This window comes from Talpa occidentalis, unplaced genomic scaffold (assembly GCF_014898055.3).
Source record: "Talpa occidentalis isolate TD23 unplaced genomic scaffold, MPIMG_talOcc4v2.1 talOcc4.9, whole genome shotgun sequence".
NCBI classification, from domain to species: domain Eukaryota; kingdom Metazoa; phylum Chordata; class Mammalia; order Eulipotyphla; family Talpidae; genus Talpa; species Talpa occidentalis.
The window spans coordinates 22,144,109-22,167,665 of record NW_023605305.1 but is presented as its reverse complement, the minus strand read 5'-3'; the positions used below and the strand labels follow the sequence as shown (position 1 = coordinate 22,167,665).

The 23,557-nt window shown below is 54.2% G+C and overlaps 1 protein-coding gene across 1 annotated transcript in view; it reads left to right on the top strand.

The window, feature by feature from the left end:
* Window positions 1-23,557, top strand: part of GRIK3 (glutamate ionotropic receptor kainate type subunit 3) — a 188,968-nt gene that overhangs the window by 122,126 nt on the left and 43,285 nt on the right. The window contains exons 3-7 of the mRNA XM_054691641.1: window positions 4,396-4,653; window positions 10,025-10,206; window positions 12,468-12,521; window positions 19,662-19,835; window positions 20,379-20,522. Of these exons, the coding sequence (XP_054547616.1) occupies window positions 4,396-4,653; window positions 10,025-10,206; window positions 12,468-12,521; window positions 19,662-19,835; window positions 20,379-20,522 (812 nt within the window). The remainder of the gene's footprint in view (window positions 1-4,395; window positions 4,654-10,024; window positions 10,207-12,467; window positions 12,522-19,661; window positions 19,836-20,378; window positions 20,523-23,557) is intronic.

Genomic DNA, 23,557 nt, shown 5'->3' with positions numbered 1-23,557 from the left:
CCTCAGGGAGCTCCAAGTTCCCGTGATTTTCATGTTTTCTTTTGATCTTTGCTTTTTAAAAATGTATTCCTTGGGAGCATCATTAGACCCTTGCAGGGGGTGAACTTGGGCCTAATTCTAATTAACCTGATGATAATTCCTTCTCTGCAGGCGCAGGTTCCTTCACCACTCCCTCTTCCACCTGCTGGACCACCACCGCAGGCCCCAGGGGGAGGCAGGCAGCGGCACGGAGCCTGGTTGAATATTAGTTCTTCCCTCCATTTGGGGCTCAGGAAGCCTTTCCCCTCTGAAAGGGGCTTTCATGTATTGTCTTCATCTGTAAATGTTTTGTGGAAAATTAAAAGATGAGTGGCTGCCAGGCAGCTCCGGGCCAGCAGCTCGGGTAGCTGTGTTTCTCTCCAAGCCTGACCGAGCGGGCCTGGAATCGACCCAGCACTCCCCAGGATCCTCTGCCTTCACTTATTCTCTGGGCTGCTCAATTCCTTTTAAGACACAAATTGATTGGGATAATTTTTGCTATAACTACAATTGCCATGGAGAAGGGGAGGGGACTGCATTCAGGCTGTGGCTGCCTGCAAAGACTGTGAACCACTGAGTTACTGTAAAATGACCAGAAAATGGATTCAAAATTGAAGCCACAAATAATGAAATTACTGCAGTGTATGTGCTAAGGGCTGCCAGAACAAGGACTGGCTGCTGCCTTGGAAACATCTGGAGATAAGCCTACTACTGCTGCTGCTGCTGCTGCTGCTGTTGCTACCACAACCTGCCCCGGTTCCTTGGGGACAACAGTGTTCTTCCAGGCAGAGACATCCTCAGGGTGGAAGGAACATGGAAGGGACAGGAAAAGGGATGTGGAGAGCAGCCAAGAAATAGGTGAAGGCAGCACAGGCCCTTGCCCCCCGCAACAGTGAGAATTAGTCACTGGGTCTCTGGCAGAATGAAAGCCAGCACGGCCATCATCACCATATTGCCAACATTGCCACCAGTATCAGCACCAACACACCATGACCACAAGTTCTGTCACCAGTATCAATGATGGCATCACCTCCACTCTTCACACCATCACCACCACCATCAGCGCCCCTCCTGCCATCTTCTCCTTCACTGCCATGACAGCCGCATCCTCATCACCAGTCTCATCTAAGCGAACATCACCACACCATCCCCACTGTCATCACCACTGTTCCTGCTGGGGCATTGGCATCTTCACCATTCCTCCATCACCTCTGCCAGCATCTCCCCCTGCTATCATCACCACCATGATGTCATGGCTTCAGCGTCTTCATCACACCGCCATTACCATCATCACTGTCAGCATTGTTACCACCTTCTCTTTCAGCATTACCATACCAACATCACCATCATCATCACTACCATCAGCATTACCATTATCACCATGCCATTGACATATTTATCATTGCAACCCCATCATCACCATCCCAACAGTATGTCACATCAACACTATCACCTATTCCACTCTCATCAGTGTCATCACCGTGATCACCAACCATATCTAACAGTATTGTTCACATCTACCATCATGACTGCCATTACAGTTACCTTTGTCATGATATTTACAATGTCAAAACCACTTCCTTCAAGATCTCTCTTACAGTCCTCTGCATCACCATAATATGTGTTTGGCCCACTCTTTCTTATTGCAGTCAAACAGGATAGCCAGATGTTGGGCCAGAGCAGGGGCATGATCTAAGAGATTGGGCGGGTGAGGTTGGGTTGGCAGGAGAGTATTTGCCCACCTGATTCAAGGGATAGGTCAAAGAGGGAAATGCAAAAGGCAGACTCTTAGGGGTAGTAGTGAGAGGTGGTGATGATAGTGAGAGGCAGTGAGCCACACCAGTCACTGGGCTAAGTCATCAGTCTAAAGGTCCTAGAGGGAAAAGAAAGCAGAGACATCAGTGGCCACCTCAAAGGGTCAAAACAGAAGCGGGAAGTAGAATATGAAGGAAGCCTACAGATTTTGTAGGGTGCCCGCTGTCTTAGACTTGAGCAAGAGAGAGTGACTGGCCTGGTCAGCTGTCACTTACTCATTGTCACTTCTCCATGTTGATATCTGACTTCCATGCCTCAAAGTGATTCATGGGTAATCTCTTACTCAGGGCATGCCTGCTGTTAGAGGGTCAAATTGCTTGGCACAGAGGCTCGGCATATCCACTCAGTGTGAATGGCAGCAGGAAGGAGCAGCAGGGCTGGGCAGTGGTGCAGGCTACAGCATGGCCTCCTGGGGGCATGGCACTGAAAGGAGGGCCATTCTTAAATTGGACACCCCAAGGTCCTGTTCTTGAAGCATTGTTATCACAGGGGTTATCTCGCACAGAGAGCTACCCCAGGTTCTTGATGCCAGGGTAACAGCAGCAGGGACAAAACTGCATTTCCCTGACTTGGCCTCCAGTCCCAAGAAGGCACCATGTGCCCTGCTGTCTGTCCTCTTCTGCACCTGGCATCAATCAGGAGGAGTCACGCAGGAGAGGCCCTCTGGCTCACCCGTGCGGACTCTTGCATGTGGCTGTCCTGTCTCATGTTCCAGTGGTTCCAGCAGACTCCCCCCAGGGGTGCTGGCCTTTCACCTGGCCAGTGGCATTCTCTGGGTTCTTGGGGGTTTCAGGTTCTTGAGTTTCAGGAAAGATAACTTTCTTATATGATATTCCCAGGAGACAGTGAGGGAGGAGGGCGGATGTCAGTGGAAAGGTAAAGCACTCTGGAGACCACACATTAAGGCAGACTCACAAGTACACTGTGTCTTTGATTTCACTGGTGTACCCTTAGCCCAGGCAAGAGGACCCATTTCTCAGTGCCTGTGCTTTGAAGGGCTGCCTTCACCCTCCTCTGGCCAGAACTCTCCCAGGACAAGGGGTGAGTGGAACCAAAGGGACTTTCCTACTAGGAACCTGTGCTCTGTTTTTGCCCCATGAACCTAGAACCCTGAATTTCCTGGCCAACTGACCTTGCCCAAGAGGCTGTCCTCTGGAAGGCGAGCCACACTGCCATAGTTACACTCTGAGAGGTGGCCTGGGGGTGGCCTGGGATGGACAGAGCTCAGACATGTGAGAGCACACGGCCCAGAAGGGTCAGGGTGAAGCCAGCAATCAAAGAGGAGGAGGTGGGGGCTCCAGTTCCACATGAATGAGAAGTTTCCATTCCCACCTGGCTTTCCAGGTTGTGATGAAGGTTTTTTTGTTAAAGAAGGAGCAAGTATGTTGCCCCCCTAATACACACAGATGAAGAGACTTGAAGGGAGGGGGGGGAGGAGGTATGTGACTATCTGAGGGAAGAGCATTCCAGCCAGGAGGAATAGCAAGTGCAAAGACCCTGGGGCAGGGAGTCAGGGAATGCCTAGGATGTTGGAAGAAGATCATGGAAGCCAGTGGGACTTGAGTGCTGTGAGGATGGGGAAGAAGGACCAGAGAGGAAGTCAGAAAAGTAGAGATCATGGCTGAGAGGCAGGGTGGGGAGGGTCCTGGGGGTGGGGAATAGGGCTCATCAGGCACTGTAAGTGGCTTTGGCTTTTACACGAGTGAGTCAGGAGCCCTTGGAGCAAAGGAACAGTGCACTCCACCTTGGGCTGTGAAAGCTCGCTCCAGCTGCCGAGTGCAGAGCAGATGGCCGGGAGGATTACTGAGGAAGCTGGAACCAGAGGGAGGAGATTTCTATAATCATCAATTGAAAGATGATTACTGTGGCTTGGACCAGGCTAGGAGTGGCAAAAAGCGGTCAGGCTCTGGTGTATTTCAAAGGTGAAGCAACAGGAGTTGCTTGTGGAGTGGGATGTGGGGTATGAGAAAACAAGAGGAATCAAGATGAAACCAGGATTTGGCCTAAGGCACCGGGGCAGTGGAGCTGCCTCTTGCAGAGACAGGGAGGCTAGAGGAACGAGGTAACGGTGTGGACACGTTAGCTGGAGATGCCTCTTGGACACATAAGTGGCGGTGTTGAGAGGAGGTGAGAGGTACCAGTTAGATTTCAGGGACAGGCCAGGGCTGGAGGTTCAAGAGTCATCAGCCAGCAGGTGCTTGATTCCTGTGTGTTTCTCACGTCCCCACCCAGAGCCAGGACTGGTGTGGAGCTGTGTCAGCTTGTGTCATCACGCTGACGTCAGCTTCAAAAGTGATCGTTTCTGTATCGTGAACGCTGTGCGGAGGGTCGTGCACACGGGATCTCCTGGGACCTGCCTGTGGTTCCATGAGGCCGGGGCTTTTCCAGCCGTTTCAGATAAGGAAACAGAGTCCCAAAGCTTGGCGGTGGTCACCTCTTAAAGAGTTGCTTTCCCCACGTGTCTATGGGATCATCACCACTACTGCCCCCCTTGCCATCGGCCCCCAGCTGCATGGCGAGGTCCAGCACTGATCCCTGAGCCATTTGCCCTCCTCTCTGCAGCCTGTGACCAGCTGGCGCTGGGCGTGGTGGCCATCTTCGGGCCGTCACAGGGCTCCTGCACCAATGCCGTCCAGTCCATCTGCAATGCCCTGGAGGTGCCCCACATCCAGCTGCGCTGGAAGCACCACCCGCTGGACAACAAGGACACCTTCTACGTGAACCTCTACCCTGACTACGCCTCTCTCAGCCACGCCATCCTCGACCTGGTCCAGTACCTCAAGTGGCGGTCGGCCACCGTGGTCTATGATGACAGTACAGGTAGGTGGGTGGTCAGGCCTGGCAGGGCTGGGGGCGGGAAAGGGATCGGGCTCTTAACTGCTTGGCCCACTCAGCAGTCCCTGGGGAAAAGGTCAGCACTTGCTTGGGAGGGGGGAGGTCAGCCAAGCTTCATGCAATTACCTTGTCGCTCATCCCTGAGCTCCCTACTAGCTGCAGGCACAGCTCACTCTGCCCCAGTCTCCCTCACACCTGCCTCGCCTTCACCTGCCACCTCACCCCAGCAGCATACTCAGCACCCACCGGAGCACCTGCACTCCTACCTGCATGCCTGCACCTATGCCTGCACCATCACAGCCACACCTGCCACCTGAGCACCTGCATCCTCTGCTTGCACATTCCCATCTGTAGTGAGCACATCCAGTTCCCTGCTGGCTCCACACTCAGACTTTGGACACAAGCTGGCAGTTATGTGTGCACAGGCTCTGAGGCTCTCTAAGTAGCACAGAGCTGTTTGCTCTCCTCCTCTTTCTTTCCAAAAGACTCGAGTTCCAAGACGTTCCTTAGCCCAGCCTCTTAATAGAGAGTGACCGTGGCAAGTCACTTAACCCATCTAGCCCTGCTCTGCCCACGTGTCAGGTCAAGAGCTGCAGCATGCAGCCTGAAAGAGCCCTCCAGCTCTCAGCTGCCTGCGATTCAATGTCAGCTCTTGATTACCTCCTAATGGGTAGTGGGACTCGTGGGGAGAGAATCCCTCAGAAAAGACAGCCGGGAAGTTATTTATTTATCTCAGGATTCTACAAGCTTCTCCTAAGTTTTGCAATAGCACCAGACTGGGCATCGTTGAAGGCAGGGCTTCCCTAACCTGGCCCAGTGCTTCCTGCCTTTGAGGGGTGCTCCTGCTCAGCTCCAAGTTACCTCCAGTGTTTCTGCAGCCCATTTTAATAGATGTCTGTGTCTATCTTTCCAGCTGTTTCTGCTTCCAGAGCAGGAACTTTCTGTTAGAGCTTAGCAGAGACTGGCATGATGGTGCTGTTGAATTGAGTTGAATTGAAAGTCAAGTTAAAATAAACTACAACTATATTTTGCTTGAAAGAGTATGTTGGGCACTAGGAGGAGGAAAAAGAAATGAGAATGTGGTTTCACATCTTCTTTTGAGATATTGTATGGGGAGCAGGTGCCCACCCAGAGGGTCATTCCCTGTTATCCAAACTAAGAATCAAGTGCCATGTCCTTTAGTAGAGCTAAAGACACTTGGGGAGAGGAAACTCTGGGACTTCGGTGAGTCTGGCTGACTGACCAGAGGGGCGAGCCACGAGCGGGACCCTGAAGCTGGATGGGCTGGGAGAGGAGCTGTGAAGCGTCACAGCGGAGAGAACCACATCAGCAGAGCAGGAGGTAGAATGGGCGTGGCCATGTTAGCAGAGGACAGTCTGGCTGGGGAGAGGATTCAAGAATGGCGGGTACCAAAGGAAATGTTCTTAATTTGACTCATGTCTTCTGTCAGGGCGGAGAATCTGTTTCTAGCAGACCACCCTGCAGAGCTCACTGGGCCCCTGCCTGCTCCTCCAAGCACGGTCAGGAACGGGATTGCCCTTGAGTGGCTCCTCCCAAATCCAGCCGTCTCTTGGGACTGGCACATTGCCACCCAGGTGAGCCACGGCTCCCAGATGCTAGCAGAGACGTATAGGTCACCCATTTCTGCAGCCATCCTGTCTGACAAACCTAGTGGTTCATCAGATTCAGTGGCTCCAGACAACAGGTGTCTGTTCAGCTCACAAACATCTGCAGACTCAGTGCCTACTCTGTGGTTTTCCTGGTCTCGGCTGGACCAGGAAACTGCCCTGCCTGTGGGAAGCTGAGTATTGAGTGATCTGGGTTAGCCCGGGCTGAGGTGACAAGGGTGACTGGGTCTCCTCCATGTGTCGTGCATCTTCACAGCTAACTCAGGCAAGTTGTCACAACAGTGGCACGGGTGCAGGGGGCACCATTCCAGCATCCCCTGTGTCACGCCTGCTGCTACCCTGTTGTTCTGAGCAGGTCACATGGTTGAGCCCAGTGTCATGGGTGGTCCAGGCCCCCTGCCCATGTGGAGGGTGCTCACCACAAAGTTATTACATGGCAAAAGGTGTGGCTATGGGGTGTGTATGAAGAATTAGGGTTACCCTTGCAATGTACCCAGGATTTAGTAGGTATGAACAAGAGATGGCCCAGAGAAGTAGTGACATGACATTGATTAGAGTGTTACTTGGGTGCCCTCAAGGCAGGAGCCGGCACCCTGTGCCACCCAGGGTCACCTGGCGAAGCACCTGGGCTGGGCAGAAGGTAGGGGGCAGGAGGTAAGGGTGAGGGGAAAGCAGGGGCAAGAGTCTTTATGACCACAGGGGCAAATGTTGGCAGGTAGGGACATACCCTGTTGGGCAGGGAGCAAAACAAGGAGGTTAGGGTTTGTGGCTGGAGAGTTGATAGTATGTTTATGCCCTCTGCAATCATAGGGATGGCATGATGTAAACAACCTTGGATGTTAGTTTGGCCTGTGATTTCCAGATGCCAAATCATCATGGCAATATGAGAATGATTATCACAGGAGCCAACAGAGTTTGCCCTATGAGCTCTGCCCTGGGCCATCTTCCTAACTGCTCTGAACACAAAGACAAGCCTAGGTCGAAGGAAGGAGCTTAGAATGACCATGGGTAGAAAAAAGGACCCAGGTCTCAAATTTTGACCATTGCTGGGAGGAACTTGGGGTGTGTGTGGGGGGGGCGGTGGCCACCAAACTTCCGTAGGCCTCAGTTTCTCTGTCTGTAGCATTGCTTTGCATGCCGTCTAGGACCGGGGGATGGTTACGCAGGGTAACGAGTGCAGAAGTGCTTTGTAAGTAAAAAGCATGATTCCACCAACCATGATTCACTGCAGATATTTTGAGAGAGATTGATTAGGGAAGCAGCCGGGAAGGAAAGCTCATCTCAGGCAAACAAAGGAACCCAGTGCTCTGTTGGGGTGGGCCGAGTCGAGCCTCCTGCCTCCGCTGGGAATACACTGATGGGAAGGAGGCCTGACATCTGCTGCTGGAGAATGTGGGTCACTTTACATTACACGGGGCAGTGCGCTTGGTTGACAAGAGGGCTCTGGCGGCCTCTACTCCACAATCCAGGTTGTCCCTGTCCTCATGTCCCCAATCCCCAAAACCCACATGCCTGCTGATGCTGTGCGTGAGTCTGAAAACTGAGCGAGTGGGAGCAAAGTGTGACTCTGGGCCTTAGAGGTAACAGGTATGAGTGGGCGGCACCATTTAGTCAAATGAAGAATTTCTGGAAGCAGTTGGGGGCGGGGAGGAGCTGGGTGTGTGTTTGAGCTTGTGGTCCCTCCCTCCTGAGGTCAGTTGACCTGAGGTCATATCCTCTTCCTCACCATCAAGTCTGGTATTGAGTGTTGGGGCAGCTGTTGGTCCAGAGGCTCTCCCAACACAGGCACCTGGGCCTGAGACCTTCCAGGGGCTGGGGCTCCGGATACCTGCCCCCAATCAAGTCACAACAAAGCTCGATAGGGAGCACTTGGGAGGCTTCATCCCAGGGGTTTACTCTGTCCTTTGCCACCAGTGGCTGATGGGCACCAATCAGATTGCTTCCCTGACATTCCACCCTTAGGAATAGGGGTGAGAGACTGAATAGACATGGGTACATGTACCAGAAAATGGCTTTGGAAACTGGGACTCTGTGGGAAGCCTTTTCAAATGGGCTGGGAGTGGAGGGGACTCTTCAGATCAAGGACATTATGACTGCTGATGGCAAACTTTAACCCAACACAAAATAGCTTAAGCAAAAAGAGAGGGTTAAGGATGAGGGTTGTAGGCTGCCCTTACTGGAAAGTTCAGGAGTAAGTTCAGCTTCAGGTTCCTTTAGGTGCAGAGGCTCAAATGGATGTCATCAGGACTTAACTTTCCCTCTGTCCTTCCTGACTTCTGCCCTATTATAATCCTTCCCAGGTTTTATATGGCGAGCCCCAGACTTACATCCTCCCTATTTGAAGTTAAATGGAAAAGGGGTTTAAGTTGCTCCAGCACAATTTCTGGCAGTCACTCCCTAGTATCACACATCCGTCTCTAGGCCCCGCCCTATGCCTAGAGCAGTGTGTGTGCTGACTGGCCATGGCGTGGCTCCATGCTGTGCCCTGGCACTGGGGGGAGACCCCTGCTGCATCACACCAACTGAGCCCGGGGGAGTTGTTCCCCAAAAGAAAACCAGAGTGACGTCGGTGAGGAAATGGACGAGAGGATAATGCAGCCAGATGTGGAAACTGAGGCCTGAGGGTGGGCAGGGAACCAGGCAAGTGGGAGGAGATGGCCTGCGTGGGCCTGGCTCAGTGGGGTAGGCAGAGAATAACAACAGGGTTGCTTCCAGGCTAGGCAGAGAGGAGTCAGCAAGAATGGACCTTGAAATAAGGACAGAAATGAACTTAATTAGACCTAAGCAAGTCATTTGTCTCCAGGAAGTGACATTCAGTTTTCCCTGGAAGTCCCCAGATTAAGTGGTTTAGCAAAATGCTACGGTGCAGGATGGATTTTTCAGTATGGGGAAAAAAAAACAGCAACTCACCCAATTATGGAAATCTGTGTTGAGTGTCACCTAAGGGCCAGCCCTGTGCTTGGGGCGAGAGAACCAAGCCTGTGAGGTTGAGGAGCTTTCGGCAGGACAGTGGACTGAGACGAGGCTAGAGGAGGCTGATGCTAAGGGGGCAGGCCACTGATTTGAGGGGTTGGGAGGAGGGTTTGGACACAGCAATAGAGGTTGACCTCGAGGAGGAGGTGGTTGCGTTGGTCCTGAAAGAGTAGGTGAGGGTCACTGAGGCACAAATACCCCCTGACTTCTCCCATTCCAGTCCAGCAGTCAGTACAGTTGCCCCCGGAGCCACCACCTGCACCCACAGCCTGGCAGCAGGTCCCCAGCCTCACCATGTTGCAGGGGTGGGGTGGCCTGTGGTTGGGGTTCCACACATCTGTCCACTCATCCACCCTGGGTCAAGAGAGGAGAGGATGGGTGTGGTCAGTGGGAATTTGCTGTCCTATCTGTGCCTACTTTTGAAACTACATGTGTGTACATGCATCTGTGTATGCACACACCTTAATCTGCATTTGCACACATGTTTATCAGCCTAAGGTGTGTCCTGTCTGTGTAAACAAGCTTGTGTGTGTGCATCTCTGTCTGTCTATACATATACCTCTAGGTGCACGTGCAGGTGTGTACAACTGCTCACACATATCTGTGCCTGAGGGTGCTCACGCCCTGTCTGGATACATCCATGGGCCATGTGTGCATGTGTGTCTGCAGTCCTGTGACATGGGCATGTGTGCACCGCGTCTGGGGGTGCCTGCAGCCGTGGACACAGGTATGCACACATGTTCCTGTCGCCTCAGGGCTCATCCGGCTGCAGGAGCTCATCATGGCCCCGTCGAGATACAACATCCGCCTGAAGATCCGCCAGCTCCCCCTCGACTCTGACGACTCCCGCCCACTGCTCAAGGAGATGAAGCGAGGCCGAGAATTCCGCATTATCTTCGACTGCAGCCACACCATGGCTGCCCAGATCCTCAAGCAGGTGAGGAGCGCTGGGCAGGGGGAGGGCCATGGGGACCTGCCTGCTGCTTCCCCACCTCCCTTCTGCAGATAAGGTGTGATGTCAGTTCCATTTGGTCAGATCCCTTGCTCTGCCCCTTTCTGCGCATGACCTTGGCGGCGGGGGCGGGGGGTCACTTTGCCTCTCTGAGCCTCAGTTTGACCAGCAGTGAAATGGACACTGTGGTCTTTGTCCTCCCAGTCGGTGTGCGGGTGGAATGAGACGACGGATGAGCTGCTACTACCAGGCCTGGTGCACGCGGGCACGCGTGAATGCCGATGTCCCTGCCACCTCCGTGTTGGTGGGAGGCAGGCACTGCTGAGAGAGACCTAAAAAAGCCACGAAGGACAGAACACTTTAGGAAGCACGGAGAGGCTCCAGGGGTCTCGGGGCAGCCCCTGCAGCTCCCCATCACCTCTTCTGGAGACTAATCCCCCCAGCCTGCAGCACTTGGTGTTAACTCTCCTATTACTAGGAGGTTTATCGAGGCTCCACGCACCATCTGCTCAGCACTGCAGTGTCGTGGGGGAGGAGAAGGAATCTCGGTCCAGGGCAAGCCTTCATTCCAGACGCAGCCCCTCATGGGAACGGGAGCAAGCTCTGCCAGCCCCTAAGAAACAGTGAAATCGCCCACGGCCCCCTCCTGGTGCTCCGCAGCCCATTCAAGCCAGTGCTTTGTGTCAAAGGCAATTATGTGGTCCCCGAGAGCTCCCCGTGTTTAGAGGAGGCATTCTGTGAGGCCCTGACGTGCCCCTGCGAGATGCAGGTGGCAAGAGGGGGCCCAGGGGCCAGGGAGTGCCAGGAGGGGCAGTGAGCAGGGACCAGGAGTGCTTTCAAGACCTGGGGGGGTCCTGTGCCACCTTCCAGCTGGACCCTCCCAGGGGACACCCAAGCCGCCCAGCAGCCTCCATCTCCCTGAGAAGAGGCCTCACATAGGGCCCCTCACACAGTAGCTAGAAAGTGCCCTTGACACCTGAGTCCTGACGCCACACCTGCCAGGAGTGCTCCCCAGAAAGCGCACCCAAATGAACCCCTCCTCTGCAGATAGAGCAAAGAACAGAACCTCATAGTCACAAGGGTCAGGGAGACAAGGCAAGAGAAGAGTTTGTCCTCGTGACCAGCCCAGGTGGGCGTGTGGGCATCCTCACAGGCGCTGCCGAGGAAGTGCGCGGCCCTCACCCTCGCTCTCCTAGCCACCGTGCCCCTGCGTCCCTTCTCTTGTGACGATGACAGTGACAGTTGGGTTTCCTGAGGCAGGCACACTGTAGCTCCTCCTGGAAGTGGGGGTGATTTTCATGCCCAGTTTACAGGTAATGAGATTGAGGCTCAAGGGAAGGTAATGCATCCAAGGTCATCTGGTCAGGAAGCCAGAATTTACTCCTAACTGTCTGACTTGAAAACTTCTGGAAAAAAGACTTGATGCTCAGCTAAACCCTGAACTTTATAGACAAGGCTAGGCAAGGCTGCAGACTGAGGGCTCCCCGGAGTCTCTCCAAGGGGGTGTGGGTTGCGAGTCCCCAGGAGCCAGAGACAGACAGCGTTTCCCACATTGCTTCATAGAGTGACATTCCCCCGAGTGCTGTGTGGGCTCAGCACTCTGACGAACTCTGCTGAAAATGCACTATAGTCCTTAGTGCATAGATTATAGGTTCCTAGTAAGATATATTACACACACACACACACAAACACACACACACCCCACCCCCACCCCCACTGTAGCATGTAAAGCACAGCTTCGTGATCGCATGGGAGAACTGTCCCATGGCACCATGGCTTCCTCTGTGGTCAGCCAGGCCTGGGATGCAGGGGTGCCTCAAATCTCAGCCCTTTTGGAGAGGCTCAGGCTTGGGGCAGGATCCCTCCTCGGTCCTGGATGGATGGTAGTCGCCCCACCTTCTGGATTTCTCTCCGGAGCCAGGACAGAGGTCAGCAGAGTGGGGTCCAGTGCCCTGGAGAAGGTGGTCTTGGGCCCATTCTGTCGGTACATCTATGCCTGGCAGGCCCAGAGATGCTGTGTGCATCAGCCCTGAGGAGTCTGGACTCTTGGCATGGGGTAGCGGGGGGCTAGGAAGCAAAAATCTGCCCTTTAATCTGCTGCACACCCCAGTGTGAAGTGCACTGCTGTCCCCCAGCCAGTCGTTGTCACTGTTTAGAGGTGGTCTTAGAGAACAGCTCCCTTCAAGTGACCCCCACCCACCACCTGACTCACCCATGTGGGTTGGTAACGCTCTGCTTTCCCGCAGGCCATGGCCATGGGCATGATGACCGAGTACTACCACTTCATCTTCACCACCCTGGTAACGTACCTCCCGGCCCTGGGCAGCATGGGTCTCAGCAGGGGCAGCCCGGTGGGGACAGCTGCAGCAGCTACAGGAGATTCAGGCTGGACCTGGCCCCTTGGCCTATAGGTGTGGCCTTGGGGAGGGCTCAAGGGTCCCCTGTGCATGCCCATTTTGAGAAGTGATATCGTGTTGTCACCAATAGCAGGGACTCCGGAACCTGCTTGCTGGCCTTGACATAGAGCTCCTGCTCCAGTTTCTTCCTCTGTAAAGTGGGCATGAGAATGGCATCTCCCTCCTAGCATCGTTGTGAGGACAAAACGAGTTAATAGAGTAAAATGCTGGGTGATGTGCCTGGCACCTATGAAGAGCTGTAGAATCTCAGTGTGTGGGATGATGGTGACAGTCCACGTTGCCCCACGCAGATCTCAGGCCTCAACGGCTGGAATTGCTACTTCAGATTCCTCTAGTATCCTTGCTGAAGTCTGCCCACTCACTGACAACCAACCAGCCCACCTGCAGGCTCCAGATGGGTCCTGTCCAAACTCTGAGAACATGCAGGGCCATTTAAACCCATTATGATAATTAGCTGTGGCCTGAGATCAGCAAGTAAAGAGATCCTGGTACCAAAGGGGCACCAGCACCCAGCCGCCTTGCTTGGAACTAGATGCCTTTGGATGTCTCTCGGACCTAGCCAGGGCATGGGGTGAGTGACAGCATCGCTGCCACCCTGCCACTGAACCAAGCTCCTGCAGCCCCATGGGCCTCTCACTAAGTCATCTATTCATCTAGCACCCAGTTACCACCCCTCACCAGTGCCTGTGCTTGTCTGAGTAGCTCAAGATGATTGGACAAGGCCCGGCCCTCCTGGAGCTCCCATCCTGCCTGGTCTGTATCTCTATGTACAGCCTGTGCAGCAGAAGAAAGAGACCCTCACCCCTGGGGTGTCACTTGGGGAGAAGTAACATCACAGGCTGGACAGACAGCCATGGGGCACAGCAAGGAGATGCCAGGTGCTGAGAGCCTGGTGGAAGGTGGGAGAGTTCACTTTAAGGAAAGCAGTTGCTTGAGCAGAGCCTCCAAGGATCATTGGGTGTCCACCAAGAGAGGGGGAGGGTATGCCACACAGGAGAACAGCACAAGAAAAGCCAGGAGGCCAATGAGTGCTCAGCAGAGCACTGGAGGCAGCTGGTTGCAAGGGCCTGTTGTGCTCATCTCCTCCCAGCACCAGGTTCAGTGACATCACACCCGTAACTTGGAATCAGCCACGGCGGAAGCTTATTCACACGGCGGAAGCTTATGTCAACCACAGTTTGCAAATGCTCCAAATGCTCCTCCCCTGAGAGCTGGTTATTGAGAATTTACCAGAACACCATTGCTCATTACCCTTCCCCTCCCCGCCCCCACACCTGTGCCCATAGAGAGCCCAGGACCAGATCTGGGAACCTCCAGGGATCCCAGAAGCTGGTAACAGAGACCAGGCACCTTCTCAATCCTAACTTTAAATATGCACTTCAAAGCAGCTCCCCCAGCACCTGCCCTCATTCCAAGTCCAGAGGGGATGTGCCCTTGCATAGTTGGGCAGCAGCAGGGCCTGGAGCTTGGGTCCCTCAGCAATGTGGCCTGGCCTGAACTTCCAGGCAAGACTCTAGAGAAGGCACCACCAGGGATCCAGGTGCTCCAGAATCATGCTGTCATCCACCTGGGGTCCTGCTTGGAGCTTTTAGAGGGATGTATAGGCCAGGGTCCAGGTGCCCCGGGTCCTCCTCTAGCCCCAGACAGCATCTATTTCTCTTATTCTTTCATTTCCTTAGTTTGATCATTCATGTTCTCATTTCCCAGGAAGCCATATATATATAAATGCTCTCAGAGGCCCCAGGTACTGAACTAAACCCTTGAGTAGGAGGGAGGCCCCAACCCCATGATGGAGCCAATACAGAGTTCTCCAGCTGGTGGCCTTCCCTCATGCATATAAGGATCAAGGACTGTGCCTGGGTCACCTCTATATGCCCAAATAATGTGTGACACATGGTAGTTGCTCCTCACTGCTTCCCTGCCTAATGAATAAATGAATGAATGAATGAATGAATACAATACAAAGTAGAAAGTAACCAGGGAAATTACCAGCATCCTCATTACAGTAACATAGTAACATGATAGGGCCTCCCCGGTGGCGCAGCGGTTGAGTGCTGGACTGCGAAACTGTCCACAGCCTCTGCAGTGCGGGTTCGATCCCCAGCCCCCAGGCGAGGGTCCCACATGGCACACAGACCTCTCCTGCCGCCCGCTGCTCCCCTCAGCAGTGTACTTCATCAGTCTGCCTGTTCTGTTCCCTGCTCTGGCTCTGGTGAATTCTCTCACCCTCCCGTGCCTCTGACTATACCCAGTGCTTGTATAAATAAATAAATAAATCTCTAAAAAAAAACCATAGTAACATGATAGCACCACAGACTCGGGCCACTCTCATCTCTCTCTACCTCTTTTTCTATCGATACAATGGCCCAGTGGCAGCACTACCTCATAGGATTGCTACGCAAAGCACTAAGTATGTTGCCATTGGTGAAGTGCTTAGAACATTGTCTGGCATTAATGCCACGGTGGTATTAATAACCACTTCATCCAAAATTCAAAACAACTCCCCAAGAGAGATAGGATCTCCCAGTTTTATAGACAGTCGAAACTGAGGCTCAGAAAGGTCATTCAACAGGAAAGGGGCCAAGCCAGGATCTTTAGCAGCCAGGAGCTGTCCAGCACCTAAGCCCTCTGCCAAAACCCGTCACCCTGAGAGCTGCACCAAGCGTTACCTGGCCTCCTCCAGTGGCTCCGATTCCACGTGGCCATAGTCTTCCAGATCTGGTGATTGACACTAATGGGGGGAATGGAGCGTCCACAAATCCCAGCAGCACCCACACTTCACAGATTTCAAAACCCTTTCTCCACCTCACTGATTTTCCTCTTCACAAGGCAGAGTGCATTCCCTGTTGACTGGCCAACAGGGTCCAGAGAAGTTGAGTGATTCGCCCACAGTCTCATAGCAGATCAGTGGTGGAGGCCTTGGCTTCTGACCTCTGGCCTTGCTCACTACTGTTCACACCCTTTGTCCTTTCCCGAGGGTCAGGGGACACAGTATCAGCAATACAGACAGTTCTGCAGTAGAATGTGAGTGTGTGTGTGTGTGTGTGTGTGTGTGTGTGTGTGTGTGTGTTTGTACCTAGCACATAGGACCCCACAGCCCTCCATGTGCCAGGGCATTGGCTATGGCCCCAGGGCCCCTGCCCACCCCACATCCAGCTTCCAGCTCCAGGATTCTCCCCCAGCCCTGTTGGCGCAGATGTCTGCCTCGTGATCCTGCCTCTTCGTGCCCATTGGTCAGTGGTGGCTGCATTTGGAAGGGCAGTGGCATTTGGCATTTATCTCCTTCCCTTTAGGAAATCCACATCACTGACTCTTTGCCTCTAAAAAATTCCCCAAACTTGCTTCTCCCACACAGAAGACATTTTAATTACCCCAGCTGCCATTATCTGTTCCAGCCAGCTTTGAGCCATTCCCAGATAACCCCACGTTAATCAGCCCCAGCTGAGCCCCTGCTACATGTCATGTGTAGGTAAAAGCCTGGAGGTGAAAAAAGAATTATAATAAATTAATAGATAGGCAATCACAATTAATGCCACTTCCCGGCAATAACAGTTACATCATGGGAAAGATATTTTCATCTGTCATTCCTTAAGGCAATGTTTTCTGAGCTTCAGCTTCTATCCAGTCAGACCCATGGGGTGCTAATGAATTAGTCTATTATGTTATGCTGAATGTTTCTAAAAGGTCCCTCGTCGATACTGAATTCAGTGTGTCAACATTTGGCATCGAGAACAGCAACTTTTTGCCAAGCAGCAAGGTTGTGCACAGTTCACTGTGTACAGCATTAGGGGATCTCAGTCCAGGGCAGTTTGGACAAATAGTTGAAGCTGGACAAAGAGGCCTCTTTACCAGCTCCCTGTTGTCACCGGCCTCATGTCACAGGGGGATGGCACATTGGTGCCACAAGTCCTGCTACACTTGGCAACTAAGCTCACGCTCAGGGGGACCGGGCAAAGGTGACCCTAGCACTGCTCACCCCATCGAGCCCCTCCCAGGCTGTGACTGCCTGCAGCCCCTCTGTGCACCTGCAGGCCAAACACTGGTCCAGAGGCTGAGGGCCTGAGCCCCGCTGAGGAGAGAGCTTCCAAGACGGGGTGAACCTGTTCCTGGAGCCCTACATATGCTAGTGTTTGGGGCATCTTTCAAGCATTAGATATTAGGTCTACACTGAATCGTAGGAGAGACTGGTGCCCGGTGCAGGGGCAGAGTGAGGAGTGTGCCCCTCTGGAGGCAGAGCTTAGCTTCTCTTCCATGGCCCCAAGCCTACATGGCCCCAAGCCTACATACCCCACTGTGCACAACAAAATCCCCATCTCCCCGGACTCGCTGCCTTCAAAGACAGTTGGGGGAAGAGCTCTTGTTCCTCTCTTTCAATATTCTCCTCCAGTGGCCTTGGGAGTGTGCCCGCCAGCCATCACACCTGCTGCCAGAGGGGGAAGAATGTGAATATTTGTCAAACACTCACATGATGTCTTCTCTGCATCAGTCACCTTCTGAGTACAACTATTGACCCATTTCTTCCTCCTGGCAACATTCACAGTAGGCACTGTTTTCATCCCCATTTTGCAAATGAGGCTATCAGGCAGGGAAAGCAGCTGGAACTGACCCCAGATGGCCAGGCCTCATGGTCAGTGCTGCTAACCTTTACTCAGGCTGCCTCTGTAACTGTGCTCAAAAGGGGGTATGGAAAGAGGCCTCCTTCCAGTGTGTCCTCTGCTCTCCTGTTCTTCAGTGATTTCTTAGGTATCCCTACCCCCATCAAAGCCAAGAACCCCCTCTCCGTGTTTCCCAGTCAGGAATAACCACGTAGTTTGTTACTTCTCAAAATGCAGAGTTACTGCACCCACCCCCCTCCAGACTCTGTATGGTCAATACCTTTCCCCCAAAAGCTACAAAGACAATTCTGATACATATCTTGTGTTGGACAGTCCCTGGGAATATAAAGCACAAGGGTCTCTGAATACAGCAGACAACAGTGTGCAAACCACTCTCCAAAGGGATGAGATTTCTAGCACCTGCCACTTCCCATGGTGTAAATACTCCTTCCATCCATATCACACTACCAAGGTGATCTCACCACATGCGGAGTCAGGAAGGAATGCTAACAACTACCTCTCACAAGCTAGTGAGAGCCATCTCCAGCACCATAGAAATGGAGCTGGGTACAAGGTCAGCTCTGCCCTTTACCATCTCTGTGACCGGCAAGTCACCTGTCACCCTGCCTCCTCAAGTGTAAAAGGAATGCTGTGAAATACCTACTTCATGAACAGATGGGGGGCTCCATGGGCAGAGCTGAGCTCTGTGCTCCCTTTACTCCCCCCAATATTAGGGCCATGTAGATGCCCTCTGGCCAACTCCATGGCAACCCCCCATCTGCTGAAGACCCTGCTTCCCGCTCCCAACAGCCCTTCCCCATCCCAATTCAGAGCTGGATTTGTTTGGACAAGGCTGGGACTAAAATCTATCTTGCTGCAGGCTCAAATATGCCCAAGCCTCACCCCCATTCCCTAAATCTCCAAAGAGGGAACAAACACAATGCATTCCACAAGGGGCTTGTTTTGGGGGTTCAGGAGAATAGAAGTTCTGCATCAGTTAGGGACAGTTAAGAAACCAGAGAGAGCCAGCACAGTGCAAAAGAGCCCCAGGGAGTGTCTTTCACCTTCTGCAGCCATCATCCATTACACCAAAGCTGGGACTGACGGGGCTGCTGTTATTCCAGATGGCTGCAGCCAAGGAGGGGCAGTATAGTGACCCAGCCACTGCTGTCCAGCCGGAGATAGAGTGGCCAGGTCAGAGGGCTAGACAGTGTACAGGGGAAAGGGTGGAAGGCAACCTAGTAAGGGGAGAGTGTGGAATAGACAATAGATGAGGAGGGGCTGAGATAGATAATGACCTTAAGACTCAGTTTCCCCACTAGTGGGACAGGGCAATCTAGGCTGTCAAACTGCATTTTTCAAGAGGTAAAAAACATGCCTCGTGCATAGACAGAATGAGCATGTGTCAAAGATGTATGCAACTCATTAATAGGGAGCCAGCAGGGTGGCGGCGCTGGCTCAAAGAGCGTTTGAGGGATTGAGTATTTATGGGTATTTGGGAGAAAGAAAAAAAACATAGAATAAGACTGCTAGGATAGACTGCTAAGATACAACGTGGATTAATGTCCTGCGGGGCAATAAAACACAACCTTGGGGATTTTCTTTTCTGCAGACAAAAATCTACAAGTTGACCCAAATCTGGGCCTTTAACCAGGCGCTGACAGGGAAATCAAACCCAGCTGCATGCTTGGAGAATTATCCACCCCTGGGGTCTGTGAACAGGTTTCCCGCGACACTGACAGGACACGCTACCTAACTTTGACTCTCCTCTGCCTGCCCTCCCTTGCCCCTTTGCTGCCTCTTCTTGCCAGCCCACTGTGCAGAGCTGGAGCTACAGGGTCGGGGACAGGTAGGGAGCTGAGGCCCACTGTCCTGCCCAGGGTCCTGGGCTAGATGTGACTGGTCCTCAGGAACAGGCTGGCCTGACTCTGGATGGGGGGGGTTGAGGGGAGAGGAGAGGGCACTGGTGATTCCTGGGTCCTGGGGAGAAGAGCTGGCCCAAAATACCTTCCTTGGACGATAAAATGCTCCTTCAGTCTCCCTCTGGGTTACCTGGAGATGCCCAGACCCAGCCACCCCTGGGGAGGAAATGACCGTGGTAACCGTGATCAAGTTACTTTCATATTGAAGGCCGGGCCTTGTGTGGGAGCTGCCTCGCTGGGTCCCATAAAGACGGAACATGCCCATTTTGCAGATGAAGAAACAGGCTGAGTCAGTTCCCCGAGAAGTCCAGCAAGGAGGCTGTGGGGGCAGCCACGGGGCAGATGGGGATTCCAAGTCAAATGGACTCTAAGAACAGTGCTCCTGTGGGGGCTCTAGCACTGAGCCTCACCCTTGGGCTTTGCAGGAGCTGTGGGGCAGAGTAAGTGGAGGGGTGGGCCTGGGGCTAACTGCAGGGCCCCCATGTTAACCCGCCTCTCTCTCTCAGGATCTGTACGCGTTAGACCTGGAGCCCTACCGCTACTCGGGGGTGAACCTGACCGGGTTCCGCATCCTCAACGTGGACAACCCCCACGTCTCCGCCATCGTGGAGAAGTGGTCCATGGAACGGCTGCAGGCGGCTCCCCGGGCCGAGTCTGGCCTGTTGGACGGAGTGATGATGGTACAGCGGTGGCCCGAACTGGGGGCGCCTCTTCTTCCTCCCTCCCTGGTTCTGTCTTCCCTCCACCACTCCCCTTATTTAGACTTGCTGTGTGTCAGCTAGACGTGAGGCTTAGGCTAGGGATCAGGCACAGACCCACCCACTGGGACCTGGTCGTTAAGCATGGTTACAGAGAGCTGGGGTGGGGATCAGGGGCCTGGAGCAGAGGGAGATCTTCTGGCCGTGGCCAGCCGGCAACTGGGAAGGCAGGAAGGAGACGGTGTGGTCAGTGCCTAGTAACGAGGGCAATGAGGTGGGGTGGGGGCACTGGCAGAGGAGATCTATGCTGCAGAAGGCAGGAGTGGGGATGTCTACAGAGCAGCAGTCACCCAAGTCTGCTGCTCACCGGGGGCAAGACAGGGCCACCTCTGGCGCCTCAGGGCCTCTCCCTCCCTAGGATCCCAAGCACCATGGCAGCAGAGGGGAAGGAGGTGGGACAGGGTGGCCAAGGCCTCTGGAGGCGTGGGAGCCGCTCTCAGGCAGGCCCTGGGCGCTCCCCTCCAGACCGACGCGGCCTTGCTGTACGACGCTGTCCACATCGTGTCCGTGTGCTACCAGCGGGCGCCCCAGATGACCGTGAACTCCCTGCAGTGCCATCGACACAAGGCCTGGCGCTTTGGCGGCCGCTTCATGAACTTCATCAAGGAGGTGAGGATCTGCACCCCACCCCACACTCCTCCCCAGGGTTGTCTCCCTGGGGGCCGTATGCTCAGTGCGCAGGGGTCAAAGGCTCCGCTTGGGACTCAGACGGAATGGATTTCCAATCCACATGAACCTCCAGAAGGGACTGCGGTGTCAGTGCTGGGTCCCTGCTCCTCCAGCCCAGGCAAACGACACAGGAAGTCCGACTGTCCCATGTCCTGAGCATGGCCTGGCTGGCCTGGGCAGCCATTGACTTCATGATCCCACAATCCCAGGAGCCTTCAGAGGCAGAAAAAAAGTGGTTTCACAGCTTAACCACACTTGAGTTGTGTGGCCTTGGGCAAATTACTGAACCTCTCTCTGCTTCAGGTCCCTGTCTTTACTGCAGAGGTAACGGCAGGGTGTTGTAGGGTCCGGTGAGTTATGGTAAGTCTGAAGCCCTTAGGACAGCACCTGGCACAGAGCAGGTACTCAGGTTGACTGCTCTTCGCCATTATTTCCCTCATCGCGACTGTCGCCACAGCAGGTTCTTGTTCAGTGCTAAGTTTCCAGCTGAAAGGGATCTCAGTAGCTTCAAGGACCCCCATCCTGATCACCTCTCACCCCTCAGAATGCCTGAGGAGCGGCTATGAAGCCCTGAAGGGACTGTTCCCTGCCCTAGGGACAGAAAGGAGAGCTGCCACCCGGAGCTGAGCACCCCAGGCTGGTGTGCTGGCCCTCCTGTTCCTGGCCCCAGCCCAGTGGATGGCCTCATACTCACGCTCCTTTATGGAGCCCTTTTCTGACACACCTTTCTCTCACCTCCACCTGAGCGCTCTGGGGACCGAGGCCCAGAACCACCACACACTCACCCACGGTTGGCCACAACCAGGGCCGGATGCCCGGCCTGAGTCCAGCACACAGGCTTCCTTCAGACCATTTCCAAGTGCCCATCTCCCCATCTTTCCCCATCTGACTGCATGACAGTAAATCATTTTAAAGACTTGGCATTTTCGAGAGGAGCTGGAAAATACCAGGCCGGAGTTCAGAGCGTGTGAAGCATCTTTCATTTAGCGAGGCCTGAGCGGCGGTTGGAAGGGGCAGGCGGGCAGGGAAATGTCACGGGGAGGAGCTGCCAGCAGCCTCCTGCCCCAGCCCTGGCCCTGCCCAGCCGCCCACAGACAGGCCACGCACCTGCTGGCATTTAATTCCTCTGTAGCTGACAAGGAAGAAGGCTTCCCCTCCCAGGGCAGGTTTGAAGACACCTACTGTGATTTCCCCTGGGCCCCCCCACCCCCGCCGCCCCGCCTCAAGGTAGCCTTAGGAATTGGGGACTGGCAGAGAGGGGGAGCCAAGGGATGGGGAGGGGCTGGGTGGAAGGACTGGGGGGCCAATGGGAGGGAGACAGAGCCTCTTTGTGGAGTCAAGCCACAGCCTCCACCTTCTCTGGTGGGTCAGCTCATCCCCATCCCCGCTCCATTTCCCTGGGTCCCATAAGCTCCCCCCACTCCACTTGGACACACGCCCCCAGCCCCTTCCGCTCTGCTCCTGCAGAGAAGGAACCAGCGAGCCCCGCACCACTGCTACCTTGGACCTGACTAGCTCAGTCCCTCTTTGTGCCTCAGTGTCCATGACTGTAAAATGGGGGTGTAGATGACACCCACCTGGGGCAAGACCGTGGTGGGACCCAGATGGGCTGGACAGGAAAGGAGTTCAGGGCTCTATGATGGGGCTTCCGCTGATGCCTCAGGCCATGGCCACAGACCACAAGCACCCCTGCCAGGGGCCAGATCTAATCAAGGGGGCACCACGGAAGGAAGCAACAAAGGGAAAATGATCGCCTCTACCACCTCGTCAGGGTTGAATATGCCAGACACCAGGCTAAGCACCGGCTGCACCTTTTGAACACCTGTGAGGTAGAGACCTTTCCCCTGTGCGGAGCTCAAGCTGGGTAGAGCCCTGTGCAGAGCTATATTCTCCCTGCTGTTGCTGGACAGCCCCCCCCCCCACACACACACACACCTCCTGAGCACATTTCCCAAGTGCCCATCACCACATTTGCCAGAAGGCTTTAGAGCCAAGTGCTTGGAGAGTCCCAAGGCTCTTAGTGTGGGCTCTCGAGATAGGCCCGCAGGGATCTGTGCCGCCGTGAACTTGAGTGAAAAATTGTGCGTGTGAGCAAGGCTCCCCAGGGGCCTGCAGTCAGGGAGAGACTCTGGGGCCTCTGTCAGACTCTGCAGAGGTATCCTGACTCCCAGTGTGTTTTGAACCGCATGGGCCAAACAAGGACCTTCCCCTGCGGCCTGTACGCTCGCTCGAACACTGCCCTCCCACCCCACCCTTCTGGACAGTGGGGCCGCATGAGCTCCTGGACTCACTCCAGTCCCCAGAGTTCCTGTGTTCCCGGGGACTCCAGGATATGTGCGCTCATTTCTTTCCTCCCGGCCACAGAAAGCCCACACCTTTGGAGCATTTATCATGTGCGACTCACAAGGGAGGGGAGGGAATGGGGCTGCAGCTGAAGAGGTGGGGCTCTAGGACCCCAAACTCCAACTCAGTTTTGCCTCTTGTTCACTCTTGAGCTTGGGGACCACAGACCCCCAGTGGGGCTGCTTCCTGGTCTGTGATCCCACCCCCGCCTGGCCCATGGGGCTACCGTGCAGGTTCCTGTGGGAAGGGCCTTGCAGAGCTGACTCTCTGGGCCCACAGGAAAGGTATTCTCTAGAACAGGGTCCACAAACTGTGGGGGGCGCCTGATAGCAAATATCATGGGCCCAGACAGTCAGCCATCCACCTGCAGGGCACAAAGCCGACCAGAGATAAGATGTAAATGCTTGGGTGTGGCTGTGACGAGTGTTTACCAAAACCAGCACAGACCTGTTTGGGCTGATCACCACAGTTTGCCGACCCATTTATTCAGGACTCAGGTGTAGCAGATACCGTTCTAAATATTTTATGTGACTTATCTCATTTCACCTTCATCGCATTTTGGTAAGATGGATACTATCATTAGCTCCATTTTATAGATGAGGCGCTTGAGGCAGAGAGGTGAAAGAGGTCCC